The 16,285-nt window shown below is 34.0% G+C and overlaps 2 protein-coding genes across 8 annotated transcripts in view; one reads left to right on the top strand and one right to left on the bottom strand.

Annotated features, from left to right (window-relative positions):
* dlg1 (MAGUK family member discs large 1) overlaps nucleotides 1–16,285 on the bottom strand; it is an 889,881-nt gene that overhangs the window by 661,965 nt on the left and 211,631 nt on the right. The gene's annotated exons all lie outside the window — the stretch shown is intronic.
* LOC111503157 (larval cuticle protein A2B) lies at nucleotides 7,375–9,850 on the top strand. Its single transcript, XM_023157385.2, has 2 exons — nucleotides 7,375–7,534; nucleotides 9,300–9,850. The coding sequence occupies exons 1-2, from the start codon at nucleotides 7,523–7,525 to the stop codon at nucleotides 9,789–9,791; spliced, it is 504 nt and encodes a 167-aa protein (XP_023013153.2). The 5' UTR covers nucleotides 7,375–7,522; the 3' UTR covers nucleotides 9,792–9,850.

Here is a 16,285-nt window from a genome sequence, read left to right as displayed (position 1 = left end):
AAAATGCAGTACGAGTACACTGTAAATATGATTGAACACGTGGCCCTCTATCAAAAGATGAATTTCACATGACTTCTCACTCAAAAAAATAATCATTGTTTTTTCATTCTTTTGTAGAAAGTTCTGCGTTTCTGGAAGAATTCTTCCTTTTCTCTTGTACGTGTGGAATCAATATGTCAGTAGTGACAGGGAGCCAAATATGGCGAATACGGTGGATGTGAGAGCAATTCGAAGTTCAACTCATGTAGTTTTGCCATTGTTTTTATTAACTCGTGACACGGTGCGTAGTCTTGATGAAACAAACATTTTTTCTTTGCCATATGCGGTCACTTCTTTACAATTTTGGCCTTCAAACGCTCCAGCAACGCTATGTAATGGTCACTGTTGATGGTATTTCCCTTCTCAAGATAGTTGATGAATATTATATCAGGCACATTCCAAAACACCGAGGCCGTAACCATTCCAGTTAATTGTTGCGCTTTCGGGCGCTTTGGACGAGGTTCACCACTCTCCACTCAGATGACGATCGTTTTGATTCCGGAGTGGAGTGATGGATCCATGCTTCATCCATTATCACATATCGAAGCAAACATCTCAGAATCATCAAGACGTTCTTGTTTTTGGTCAACAGTGAGCTCACGCGACACCCACTTTGAAAAGAGCTTCCTTATAGTCAAATGCTCATGCATTGTAAAGCCAACACGTTTATTTGATATCAGCTCACCCACGCAACTTCACTTTTTGATTAGTCTAAACAATTTTATGATTTTTTTTTAATGTTTTCTGGTGCCTCATTTGGACGTCTGCATCATCGGTGTCTCTACAACCACGTTTGAAGTCAGCAAACCAACGTTTGATTTTCGAATTATTGCTTCGTTCAAACGGTATTTTTTCCCATCAAGTGTAAAATTAAAACACGATATTGTTTTTGATACATTGATGATATTCTACATGAGTAGAATATCATCAAATTTCAACAGCTTTCAATCAATCAATCAATCAAATATACTTTATTGTCTGAAGTCTTTGTCTTTATTGTCTTGTAGACAAAGTCATAAATAATAAGATACAAAAATCTACATAAAAAAACATAAAACAGTTTAAACAAAATACAATAAACATAAGCTAAAAATGTGAAATACACTGAGATATTCAGCTGGAAATAAGAAGACAGAAATAAAAGTTAAGATTCAAGTGAATTGTCAAGATACTCCTGAACTGAATAATAGGCCCTATCAACAAGTAGCATTTTAACTGCTTTTTTGAATTTGTTAAGAACTATAATTTCTTTAATTCGGGCTGGTAAGTGATTGAACAGTTTGATCCCGTTGAATATAATTGAATCCCTAACAAGGGACCTCGCAGGAATAGGCAGATCTATGTTACTATTGTGGCTACGAGTATTATATGAGGAAGGGGGAGATGCACAAGAATATTTTTTTTTATCAAGCAAATTGATTCCAAGATAAACAGGGCAGCTACTGTTAAAATACCGTGAGCTATGAAAAGAGGCTTGCATGGATCCCTGGGAGCTGCTTTGCACATATATCGGACAACCCTTTTTTGGACCACAACAATCTTTTGAAATAAATCTCTAGAACAGACTCCCCAGAAGGCAATTTCATATTTAATATAGGGGTCTATTAAAGCGAAATAAGCTGTTCTTGAATGGGAGTAGCCTAGTTCTCTAGAAATCACTCTTAGTGCATAGCAACCTGAGGCAAGCTTCTTGCTTAAGTTTATTGTGTGATTTTTAAATTTCAGTTTATCATCAATGTTCAACCCTAGAAATTTATAATTATGTACCCTGTCTAAGATTTTGTCACCAAGGCAGATCTCAGGTAAGTTGCAGTGGAAGGTAAGTATGCTAGTTTTATTGATATTGAATGATAACTTATTGCAGTCGCACCATTCTTTGATTTTGTTGATGTCAGCTGAGATGGCATCTTGAAGGATAGGAATGTCCTTGTTGTGCCATAATAAAGTGGTGTCATCAGCAAAGAGAGTAATTGTGGCCGTTATATCTATAAAAGCCAAGTCATTTATGTAGATAAGGTTGAAGGTTATTGTTAAGGGAAAAAGCGGTGAATGCAATAAGACTAGCGCCATATATGTGTTAGGCCCGAGACCTTTCAGCCCAGGTAGTATGACAGTATCAATGAACTTTATTTCATTTCGACTAACTTAAGAATTTTTAGTAGTATCTGAAATGACAGTATTTTGGATTCTACTTGATTTTTCACCGAAATCAATACGTTAATATCTGGAAAATCAAGGAAATGAGTGAAGGGAGATACCTCTATGGCGAATTTTAACATTTCTAGAGTTTCTTGCTGTTTGTGCTATCCTGCTGTCAGTATTTGTATTGAATTTTTATATATTTTTCAATTCAAAGCTGAGACGATGGAACATATTATGTCAACGTTGATAACAGTTAAGAAAACTTTGACAACTCAGTCTAAGCTCCTGAATGATTGAATTATGCAGGTTTTTTACGTTTCATATTCCTTGATGTATACATTTTCATTAGTTTTCCGACTTTTTTCATATCCATCTATGTTTATAATAGTAATATAAGTGAATTCATGTACATTAAACGATTTACTCATGTACTCTGTACTCATATATTCGATTTTGAACTTGTTTTATCGAAGTTACTGATGAAGTGTGAAATTATGCATTATATCTCACCGAAAACTACAGGACAGAAGTTCCAGAGAGAAAACTCTTCGAGAATATTCAATATATGTTGACTTCATTTTTGAGGGAATCAGTTTTGACCTAGAAATCATTGCAAAATCTGCAGCACTTCTAATAGGAGGTCGAAAGGTACCTGTTGAAAATAATTCCTTATTTGCTATCTGTTACTGCTTCTCTTTTGGAAATCGCTTCACTCGTTTGGAATATACGCAACTTTGAAATGCCAACAATACGTTACCCGAAAATGCAGAAGGTAACTAAAGTTTAAATACAAACCTAATGTATTCATGAATGTTGAATATGAATTTCTTCGGAATAATTTGCAGTACATGCCGTTCAGCAAGTATTGGGTTGTTGCTTACCAAAAGATTAAATGAAATTGGCAAAGTCTCTCGTTAGGATTGTAGTGAGTGGGGTATGCGGAAATTATTTTTAAAACTTTCTGAATTGTTCACTTTCAAAAAGGGTGGAATTGATGAATGTGTAAATCGGATTGCCCAAGTATTCAACCAACGGTATCCTGGGGAAGTGGTGAAACAATTTCGTGTAATAGGATCGCTACAAAATGAAAAGAGGCAGGGTGTAAGTGAATCCGACTCTTACTGAAGTTGTAATAGAGATTGCAGTATTGGGAAAAGTGTAAGGAATAATACGCTTAGTTCAAGAAAATTGACCATTGCGACAGGCGTGAGTTGTAGAAGTGCCCCACTGATTCCAAAGTACCTACAATATTTTGAATACAAACTATAAATTTTATTACTTTGGCGTTTTGGTAAACTAGTCTATTTAATAAAACTCACAAAATGTGCGTAACTTTTCAAACGACATGTTTCAAGGTTACAAAGTACAATTGAATAGCATTCGAATTCATTCGACTAAATTCCTTTTTTTTGCACAAAATTGTTACTCACATTACCAAAAATGACATGTTTTTGCGAAAAATCATTTCACCTCCCTGTATCCAATTCACCCTAATATATGGTATAAAAATTATCAACGACTCAAATCCTGAATCTATTATAACTCATTCATCTAATAATTCTTACCTGACGAATCTGCCAATTCAAGAGAATTTTCTCTTACCTGAAACTGAAAATAAATATTTCAATTCATTATTTCACATACTTCCTCAAAATGAAAGGAATAACTTTCAATAAAATCTTTCAGAAAATCTTCAGCACATTCAACCATTTGCTAATAATTGAATATCAGAAGATGTGATTACATGAGTTTTGAAAGTAACTAGTTTCCTGACTATACTTTGTTTCCTCAGTGTGGAAAGTAATAAATGTAAAAAAATTTTATTCCATTATGATTTTTCAAAGGTTATATATACGGCTATATAATGCATTACCGAGTCAACCCTATTCTTTGCAAAAATCTCAATTTGAAATATTCACATAATGATAAATGGGTATTCTAATTTTGAAAGATACTAGGTATGACCAATGTTATGATTAAAAATTCTATAGTGTCCTCAAATGAATGGTCAGATTTACACATGTTTTCCTCTTCTTTTATAACATGTTCATGTTTCGCCATTTTTCGGAATCAACATTTTTTAAGGACTCTTTGAAAAGTATTTTCACATCATTTATTTCGAACGTCGTATTTCTTCTTGCAATGAAACTCTTCACTGGAGTCCAAACGAGTTCAATAGGATTAAGTTCACAGTGATGAGGGGGCAGACGCAGAATGATGTTTAATTTCTGTGCCATCTTGTCTTTTACCAACAAATAGTAGTATTTCAGTCGGAGCCATTCACGGATACCATCTTTTCTCTATGCATTAGTTACTATTAGTTACTATATATATATATATATTATATATATATATATATATATATATATATATATATATATATATATATATATATATATATATATATATATATATATATAGACATCAAAAGGGGGAAATCTATATCTATGTATATATATATATATATATATATATATATATATATATATATATATATATATATATATATATATAGAAAACTAAAGTAGCCATTTTATTTCACACACACAACACTGGTAAAATCGCGCGGGCTTCATCACTGATTCATATTGTTCAGGTAGTACATTACCTAATTGAAGCATAAGATCGAATCGAATGATGATGTCATACTCTTTTCTTACGAAAATTAAAAATATTGTAGAGACGCCTCATTCAATCAAATAAACTGTGCAGATTTGTGATACAGTCAAAATGCTTTTTATAGAAAGTACTGAGAATTTCAATATGAATTCAGGAGTTGAATTCATTTTGGGTAGGTATTTAGAAAAATCTATTAATTATTGAAGCGAGTGTTCCATATTTTTGTAAACAGACAACTATCCAAATTATTTCGGAATTTGTAATATCAAATCACATAACCACATTCAACATTTGAAATAAACATTATATTTTTGACTTTTTAACCGAGTTAATCATGTACGCCTATGGAACAGCGACTTGAAAATGTTTCATTACCCCGCTGCTTAAGGAAGTATACTATACCACAATAAAGGAAACTGAATTTGAATCAACAGATATTTGTTGGATGTTTCTTTCCAATGCTTTTCGATATTCAACAACAGATCCTAATTGAAATTAAACCCACTTTGTTTTCTAAAATGATAACTGATATGTCCTCGACTTGTCAATAATATTGACTAATCATTCAGTAATCCAGTTATCATGAACCTCCTGCAAAGGTAGAAGTTTGTTTTTCCGGCTTCTACTGATTTTAGAAAATATTTTAACTCGACCCACATATTTTGCCAGCTGATCGTTAATCTGGAGTTGAAAATTAGCTAATAGATCTCCTTTCGGAAATACGGTCACTCAAAAGTCGAATCTGCTGAAAAATTAACTACTTCAAGAAGTCTCTTCTTGAGGTGAATTGGGATGAAACACTTTTTTTCACTTCCGGCTGCTACTGACCTTCATTCACTCATTTCAAAAATGGTTTCACAGGATTAAAAAAAAAAATATCCCACCAAAATATATTTTCTTCTCAATAATATTGACATCGTTGCCTGACTAGGGTTTGTTTATTATTATCACGAGAAACTGAAGTTGAAAAATAAAAATTATAAGGCCAAATTTCGAAATTTTTACTGATCTCTGTTCAAGAAGACAGAACAATCGGAGAAAAAGAATTATATTTGACTCCATGGCTTCCATTTCTAGCTTGATATTTGAATATTTCCTTGCGTAAATGTTAATTAGCTTCATCAATTATTTACAACATTATATAGTTCACTGGAAAAGATGAAATATTGAGTGAATTGAATATGTTGTATGTTCAGTATGTATAAGTTGCATTCTAGAAAAAAAGATGTCATTTCACAAGTTTTTATTACCCTAAGTGTTTTTTTTTTAATTTACCATAATATATGCGAAAGTAGACCGGTGCGCAAATTTTCGTTTTCAGTTTAAAGAAAGATTAATGATATGTCAAATTAGCAAATTTGTAAAAACCTGTTATAAACCATTCCTATTTTGTTTGGAGGTACAGTAGAACTCGGTTAGAAAAGGAAAAATTTCATGAATTTTTTTTGAGCGTTCACACTTGTCAAATTGTTCGAGTATTCTGAAATTATTATATGTCGAAACAAGTGAATACGAGTCAAAAAGTAATTTCAGGTACATTTTGTTAATTTATTCATCTTGTATACTCAAGTAGAATTTACTATGGATGTGTATATCCATCGATAATCTGCAGGATGACTTCCAGAAAGTTATAGTGTTGAACAGCGGTTATGTAAACTGATCAGTAAAAATCTCACAATGAAGTGTTACTTGAATATGTTAAGAAGCTTCAGTAGTTTGAAACCAATTTTTTTCATGTCGGAACCAGAAACCAAACATTTGTTATCCATTACAAATATCCTTGTTTCGACGCTATATGTCTCATCAGTGGTGTTTGAATTGCTGGACTATTTTTAAAGGACAAGCCTAAGAAAAGGTGACGTATCTTTGCGAACGACGCGAAACTCAGTAAACGAATCTCAGAGATAGATGATTCTCAAATGCTTTTTGTTTTCAGATCTGTTTTCTGAGAAATCAGTTCAGTTTCAGATCTCCAATAGGAGATCCTTCTTGTGAAATAATCTGGATTTGAAAATGGAAAGCGATATATTTCCCAAACTTTTACTGTTTATGAAGGAAAACGAAGTATACAAATTGTTTTTTGTTCAAATTCATGAAAAAGTTCATGAATTCCGCAAGTAATTAACAGATTGATTGAACTTTTTCTCTGGTGTGTATACTACGCAGCAACTTTTTGAGCGAATTTTTGAGTTAGCCCCTTGTTACTGTCGGAAAGTTTTTTTGTTGGTCTACATTTATTCATTTTACATATCGTGAAAATGAAAATTTCAACACAAGGAATCTTTCCTGCAAGAAAAGAAGTAACTGGTATTTCTTGAAAAACATTATTGAAGATCAATATTGATATCTCAATAGATATGTTGAATAATTTAGCAGTTAAATTCAAATTATTTAGGGGCGAGGCCCAATTAATACTTGTCACACGAAGTAACTGAAGCAATAATGTAACTTGACGCTGTTATGTGTTATTATTACATAGTCAACCTACACTGCCCACATTCTATTTAGAACAATGTCCGATGAACTACATTTGAGAGGTGTCACCCATCGGCAAAAAATGAAAGTTGTACCCCTTTACTATGGGCGATGCCGATATTTCTTGAGGGTCAACAAGTGTACATTGTTCGATTTCGGGAGTAGTGTTTTGATAAGTATATAAAAAGTTCGAGTGGTATCAAGAGATCATCGTCTCGAAGTGTGCGGTATATTCACACCATATAAAATGGCATTCAAGGTATGACGTTCAGTTTTTACATCAAATACTAAAAATTACTCGATACCCTTTAAATGAGTTACTCTATTTAAATTAAGTTTTAAAAGTAATAACTATTTTCAGAAATGGAAAAGGTTCTCTTCGTTGGTTGGTACTACCAGATTGTCAGTATTTTCTTTACTGTAACTTTTCTAAAGAAGCTTATCATTTACTGAATTACTAACAATCTGTCAATGTATTGCCAATATCACAATACATCTCACGTTAAGACATTTAGTAACATTTGGATATTCATTTCAGAACGTAGCAGAACTTTCGCTGTACTCTAAAAGTAGTTTTTGGGTGACATCCTTCTTGTCGAAATGCCATGTGTCCTCTCAATCATTTATACTTGTCTCTTGAAATCTGGGAAAATAAGTTTTAACATTAACTAGCTATCGCTCACTACGAACGACTACTCTCAAAAGTCGGAACATGTGGGAGTTGAGGATTAGAGAAGTCTTACTTGAAAGAGAAAATCATTTCGATTGTTTTTTATCATCAACTCATAATAAAGATGAAACTACACACAAAAGAATATTTTCCGGAATTGAAATTATTGTTCAATATGTTCAGACAATATTCATTTCAACATTGCTCGATCATCGAACTGATCCGAACCCAAACTAATCTATGCATTAAAGAGATTTATATCCATCATTTTGTGAATTTTTGTTAGTATTCACGTCAAAAATGAAATCTCACATGAGTATCAAACGTTAACAACTCTATCATTACACTTTGTACTCGTTTCAATAGTACTAGGGTGAAGTAATCCTTCGTAGTCCTTTTACGGAGATAAAAAACCGAAATATATGTTTTTCTGATTGATTCGGCTGTTACTTGAGGAAGATCCATAGTAATTTCATAAACGTCACCTCACGATCTGATCTTCACAAACTTTATTCGAAAAATATATCACGAAATGTTTCGCTAACACAGTAGCTTTATCAACAGTGATTTCAAATCATATGTCGTGATATATTTTTCGAAAAAAGTTTTTGGATATGAAATCGTGAGGTGTAGTTTATGAAAAAACGAAATATGTATGTTTTATAATTGAAAATTACCATATAGCAACTTTTACAACTTTTAGGAAACTCATTTTTTTAATGATTTTGAAATCAATCTGATAAAACAATATCTAATTTGAAAAAAAATGTCTTCATATCATGAATATACTAATACTAATATATCACGAAAATTTCATTAACTGAATACTGATAATATGAATATGAATAATGATAAAAATGAAAACAGTTCCAAATAATTCTCAAGTAGCATAATGGATCTTCAATTTCTAAACAATACGAATATATTCAATCTTCTATCTTGAAATTTACGAACTCGAATTATGAAAATGAATAACTAAAAACTTCAATAACTCCAACATTGGTTTTCTGTAACATTAAATTATTTCGTCAAATCGATTTAGTTTACTCACCGTATGCGTTTAACGTATAAGTTTGAAAATGTCCTTATAGGTCGAAACTGCAGTAACGTTAGTTACAAATAAAAGTGGTGAAAACATAGAAAATTTCAATTCTATTTTTTTCATGATCTCCTACCAAGTAGTAACGGCTATATCCATCAATTTATTTGGATCTGTTTCTTGATTTATTTTTACTATCCTCACTCTCACAACGGAGATATGCCGAAATTATTCGAGTTACTTTCTTATACATGAAGTAGATCTATATTTTTCCGTGCATTTAAATGATTGCAATAATTTTTCTGACACTTTCAGTTCATCGCCTTCGCCGCATGTCTGGCAGTTGCTCAAGCTGGAATAATTCCAACCGCACCTCTTGCATATGCCGCACCAGTCGCGAAAATAGCAGCTCCCTTGGCATATGCTTCTCCAGTAGCTAAAGCTGTCGTTTCTGAAGAATACGATCCTCATCCCCAGTACAACTACGCCTACGATATCCAAGATGGTTTGACCGGTGACAGCAAAAGTCAGCAAGAATCCCGTGACGGTGATGTTGTCCACGGTAGTTACTCCCTCATTGACGCCGATGGTTATAGACGTACCGTCGACTATACAGCAGACCCTGTGAATGGATTCAATGCTGTTGTAAACAGGGAACCTCTTGTCCAGAAAGGAGTTGTTGCCAAAGTTGCTGCCCCAGTTGCCTACGCCGCACCAGTAGCTAAATTCGCTACTCCACTTGCGTATGCTCAACCTGCCATCGCCAAAGTAGCATACTCTGCTCCTGTTGCCCAATACTACCACTAGGAGATATCGACCTGACTGTGTACATATAGCTATTTATTAATAAATTATTACAGATATAATTTGTTTTTCAACTTTATCAAAATGGATAATTTAAAATGACCAGAAATAGGAGAAGGTGATGTCATCTCCCCACAGGTCAACTAGGGGTTTGACTGATGACTCATATTACTAATATTAATGAAGAACGAGGCTCCCATTGGCAGTCTACCGCAAAGCCAAGCTTCTGTGATTTTCTGTTTCTTGAAACTAGGTTCTATTTTGATTAAAACTATACAATGTGGCTTCTGAATTTTTCAGTGATCAGGTACATCTAAAATAATTTTCAAACGGCATCCTCTTCGGAATTGTAAGCAAAATCATAACTCTACAGCATGAAATATGAAATATCAACAATAAACATCAGTTCTGTACGACGCGACATTGATGGTTTCGAGAAAATGTTCCAGTTTCATAAAAGGAAGTGCGTTTGTCGTCATATCCGGTACCAGTCTATCACTTGCAACATATTTTATCCCCTCTAAAATGTCTCAGAAAGTGGTGTCTTATAACCATACTTTTGGAATGTTTGTTTATAATGCAGTTGCGACATAGGTACTCATATGGCTGATTGCCCTCATATAAATTATAATTGGTTTGAAATGAAATTCAACGAGTTCGATTATGCTACACACTTAGATTCAATAGTTTACAGTGCAACTTGTTTTTTTAATTTCAAAAATATTTAATCATCAAAGTGTTTTTACAAGTAAACAGAAATTTACAGTGTCAACCCGAACGTTATACACATAAGACTTCCCGTCATTTCTCTGTGGTGGAATTTTTCAGTTATAATAAGAGTATTCAATTGAAAATGAGCACTGCTCCAAAACCACAAAACTGCAACACTCTTCTCGTCGCGTGTTTCACAAATCAAGTTGAAATCACTAACCAAGAAAAGAGTTGCAGTTCTGGTGTTTGTTTTGGAGTTGTTCTCTGCCAGCGGTTCGTTCCAGTTCTAGTAAATTCAAATTTAGTTTTGTTAGTATTTTCACGATTTATATTCATTCATCATGAACGAATATAATGCGTTTTCAATCAAATGAAATTTTAGACCCATACAAGGGTGTAACATAAGCACGTTTAAATTTTCAAGTGACACAATCCTGAGATAATTTAAAAAAAAACTATATATAAACTTGTGTCCGGAAATGCTTTGTTTCGGAGATACAGGGAATATAATTTTTTTGTTCGTTCTTCAAATATAATAAAAAAATAAATTATTTGCACGAAATTTGATACCCAGAGTTTTATTGACGTGAGAAATCATAATTTGGTATTAATTTTCATGTAACATCTAGAGGGCGCTTCGTACGTTGTCATTATTTACTTCAAATTGCCCTAACAAAATTTGTACAGATACATATCTTATTGTTTAGGAAGCCAAAATCTGTCTACATCTTCAGAATTGAAAATAATCAGCAGTATCTTACAGTTTTTTGATATTGAATGGAATATGCTACTATCGTTTATTGACTATCGGCATATTCGATGTAGTACAGAGTATTTCCTACTATTAGTCTGTTGAAGTTTGCTACTAAACAGGTAGCCAAGTACGATCCATTTCTATGGAGCTCTTTGAAATACACTTCTCTCCAGATATAACATAGTTATCTGTACAAGTTCTTCTTTTCGTTCATTAAATATGACATGTTGCTGATACGTTCTTCTTTGAATTTACAGTTTACACTTATCGGTGGAAACTGAAAAGTTTGCCTATTCACATCTTCATAAAGTTATTTATGATGATAATTACAATTTTCAACAATGAAAACTCCATTTTCAATACGCGTTTCATTATTACAGGATTTTTTTCAGAAATTGTAGTGAAACACGTCAATACTGTGAAAATTTGTGATTATCATCATGAATAGTGCTACTTATTGATTTTCACTTAGTAACGGGACAGTGTATTCAAGTTCTCCTTACAATTTTAATTTTTTTCAGATTGTGGGAGGTTAACTTTTGTTCAATGTATACTATTGATTTTTGCAATTTGAAAAACACTAGCAAAATATTTGATAGTAGTTATTTTGAGTGGATGCTTTGCTACATCTTATATCTGAAAGAATCTCCGCTATGATCTGCACATCTATTCAGGAAGTCTTCATTGAAGTTATCACTTTCTTCCTTTCTTTGGAAGTTTCCTGCATTATTTCAAATAATGAAAGAGAAATAGGAAACCAATAAGCTCATTCTCATGAATGTATATGTATGTGTAAGTAAATCTCATGGAAAAAAAATATTTTGAAGATATAGTAGACTCATGTTACAATTCAATAAATATAAACAAGAAAAAAGAAGATAGTCCCTAACAGATACGTGAAGATTTGAAGAATATAGTCATTCATTTTGGGACCTGAATTTTCCTTCACACTCACTTCATTGAGACCAGATGAGATTCAAGAATTAGACTGAGTACAGATCAGAGACAAAATGAAACCTCAGTGTGCTGGATTACTGACAATATAATTTGAAATTATTTTCTAAGAACTCAACTTTTCAATCATGTTTTTAATAACGTATTCAAAAAATACCCTTCAAAGTGAGATTTCCACTTAAAAATTGACATGTGTTTCGCTATACGATAGCATATTCAGGTATATCGCGGTTAAACTTTCAAGTGGAAATCTCACATTAACGTATGTTTTATGAATATGTCGTGAAGGATTTTCCTCAAGTATCGGTCAGTTCTATCATATGTTTTTTATAGTAGAAAAACTTTTTATATAACAGACGAGCATCTCTCACTCCATGAAATACATGGATCTGAATAATAAATACCTCTGCCTTTGAATTGGATTCATTTTGCGTAAAAATAATACTCAGTATGACAACACTTTAGTCGTTGATACAAAAAGCAACGAAAAGAAGCGTCTTCCAAAGAAGCTCTGTATTTTGTTAACCATACAACCTATTTCATATGACCTTCCAACGGCAAACTTGGGTTCAACAAAAATTGCGAGCAAGGTATTGTTACGTTTCAATTTAGCACTAGATCAATACTGCTCCTATGTGACCTTTCAAAACACTACGTTACCTTCTAAGATCTTTATTCATTGGATATTAACAATGTAATTAAGTTACAAGTAGATTTTATTCATTTAACATCATAGTAATGGGAATCTTCCGTTCCATAGAAAACCATACCTGAAATGTACAAGAATAAATGTATGCTCCCTGACTAACTGCTTTGACCAGTACTTACGCATTCTCCTATTGCCAATCGACGTTGGAGATCCGAAATTCCTCAGTTTACTTCGCCTATCATTTTTCAGCCGTTGTCTGCCTTATTCTCTATACCTTCCCAAGAATATTTCTTGCATAGATTGTTATTCATCATTTCCAGAAGGATTACTACATATTAGAGTCATATCGCCTGAAAAACAATACTAGTTAGCTCTGGTTTCTGAATACTATTTGATATTTTCGATAAATATTCTGCATAATATGAATGTTCAAATATTCGTACTGAATGGGAAAGATGTGACGACTTACCTTATATGTTTCTATTCCATCGCATGAATAAGGATTGGTAAATAGTTGAAAATAGGTTGGAACAATATTTTTGGAAACATTTGTAAACAGCTGTTGGTTGACATCTGCCGAACTTTCGTTAGTGTCGTTCCGTCGACTTACACCGAACTAGTTCTATAGTTGTTCACGGGTGAGGGATTGATCGGCTACTCAAGTTGTCAAGGGTTGTTTTAGGGTTGCATTGCTTTGAGAAGGAGTTTTGATGGGTCATGGACTTGTTGATATTGTCTCAAGTGGCTGTGGAGGAATTGATAGATTTATGATGTTGTGCACAGCGCCCCCTTGGTGCTTGTAGGGTAGGTTGGACGCACTGTGGCAACAACTGGTTAGCTGTCAGATGTGGCAGTCTCGGAGTATTCGGAAGTTGGCCTTCGATGAGCTTGGTTCGGAGTTCAAAGCGTACCATCAGACTGATTGTAGGATATATTTGGTTGTATTTGTGCCATCCTTCACGGGGATTATTTCTACAAGTCAGGATTGTATAGTGGAAGACTGATTGGTCATTTTGGTGTGGATATTTGCAGTCTGAAACTTAAGCTCTTTTGAGGATTTGTGGTGGTTACCGAACTCGTGCCAGGTGGAAGGATTTCCGAAATTAGGTATGTCTGAATCACTGTCGCATCTCTCATGTGGTCTTAGCTATGATATCACCTCTTCAATTCTACAACCTTCGCTTCTCGTCTCTAGATTCATAAGAAACAGAAGGCCCTCAGTCACCCATTAAGTCCCAGTAGGACTTACGTGCAGATCACCGCACACGAAGAAACGTATATAAAACCCCTTGGCCAGGGTAAGAATTTTACCATTAAATGTGTTTTTGATGATTTTAGTAATTTATGGTTCCATCGTTATATCTCAACTGAATATTAGTATTGAAGAGAGGTTTCAACACTCATTCAATTTTCTTGATTTTTACGGGTCATATGGTTATACAGGGCACCCAAAAATATACTCTTGTTATCTTGCTACTTTGCTTAATGAAAATATACCAGGGGTATTGATTAGTCAAATAGTCCTATCGAATGGGGGTTGAATCTCACCTTGTTTTTATCTGATTCTGATTGAGAATTTTCTTCCGTAGGGTTTTTTTTCTTCTTTAAGGGTTTTTTCCCTATTTTCTTTTTGGGTCTTATTTGGTGATCCATTACTGGTCCAGCTTGTCGTGCCCTACAGGGTGATCTATCTTGGTGGTGCTACAGGGTGATCCATCTCCGCCGTACTACAGGGTGATCCACTTCCGTCGAACCACGGAGTAGCCTAACACCATATACCGGGTGGCCCAAAAGGAGCACGCAAGTTATAATTGATTTATTTGAATATTGGTGACATACTGAGTGATTTAAATAATTGTTTGCCCTTATGTTTATTGATACCTGTTTGATATAGTGTTTGTTTATTTATACCTGATTGATATAGTGATGCATTTGTGAAACGGAAATTGAGGTATTTTCTTCCTTTCACGATTGCTAGTTGACACCGATGCGCCTACGCCTGAGCTCACGCGACGCAAACGAGTTTGTCTTACCTACCGATACTAGTATTTACGATTTCACCTACTCAATTTTCGTAGTAGTTTTGCTTGACGTATTGTAGTTTTTTTTGAGCGTCGTTACTACCGTAATTTGTGGCTGATTGAATTCGTGGTTATATACACCGCGTTCTTGTATTGACATTTGAACATCGCGTAGAAGTGTGAATATCGCATTGTTGTCTTAGAAGCGTTGTTGGTTGATCCATGTAAGTTAGGATTACTGAATAAATCATATTGGGGATCTTTATCTTTTATTTCCAATATTAATTGGTAAGTTATTGGTATTGTGAGTTACTTGGGGTATCTGGAAAATTAAATTTACCTGGCGCCCATTAAGATCTATTTGAAATTTGCTAAGTTGTTTAATCCACTCCCGTCTCCACTGTTTAGCTTAGCCGCGGATACCCATCTGTCTTATTTGTTACCGACAGATGATTTAGTCTCCTCTTGTGGTTTGTGAGGTGACAGTATGGCCTTCAAAAACCTCGCCTACCGGCAGTGGCGCAAAAAATCCCAGTGCCAAAAACTGAACTAGGTTTGTTAATGCTCGCAACAGATGCAAACTTAGGATAAATGAAAGCATAGAACTGCATAACTGCAGAATTAGGGATAAACTGCTTACCAATCCCACCCTGTCCAGATCCTTCTGGTCGGTAGCTAAAGCTGGTAATCAAAACTTTACAAAATCCACAATTTCACCACTAATATAAGCGGATGGTTCAATTGCAACAACAGCCATAGAAAAAGCATATCTACTAGTTGAACAATTTGCGTCCCACTCCACTGTTGATTTTCTAGGAAAGGCACCACCCACTATTCCCACACTAGAATCCACAATGGCGAAAATTACTTTTCGACAGCGTTTAGTCAGGCGAATTTTGAAACAACTTCATATCAACAAGGCGTCTGGCCCTGATGAAGTTCCTGTCATCGTACTTGAAAGTGCTCAAATGAACTCGCACCAGTTTTTTACAGACTTACAAGAAAAGAGTTATTCCTTCAAAAAAAAGCAAGAAAAATCTTCCAAATAACTATAGACCAGTCGCGTTGCTATCAAAAATCATGGAAAAAGTCGTAAACCACCATATCCTCAAATATTTGGAAGACTTCAACATCTTGAGCGATCATCAATATGGATTTCGTAAGCAAAGATCAACAGACGACGTTCTATCGTATAATAGTAATAATAATAATAACGTTTATTTACACTGAAAAAATATACAAATACATATTATAAAAGTTACATATTTATTGGTGTCGAATAAACTAGTTATCCACAGAAATCATAGATTGCGCGTGGGGTTTCATATATATTAATATACCGAAATCTCATGTAATACATTAATATAACTAAAATTTGTTTCATCTATACTTATGAATATATATTCTT

This window comes from Leptinotarsa decemlineata, unplaced genomic scaffold, assembly GCF_025532065.1.
Source record: "Leptinotarsa decemlineata unplaced genomic scaffold, Ldec_3_MD MMD2_tig00002159_RagTag_RagTag, whole genome shotgun sequence".
Classification (NCBI taxonomy): Eukaryota; Metazoa; Arthropoda; class Insecta; order Coleoptera; family Chrysomelidae; genus Leptinotarsa; species Leptinotarsa decemlineata.
This window is presented reverse-complemented; position numbering and strand designations above follow the sequence as displayed.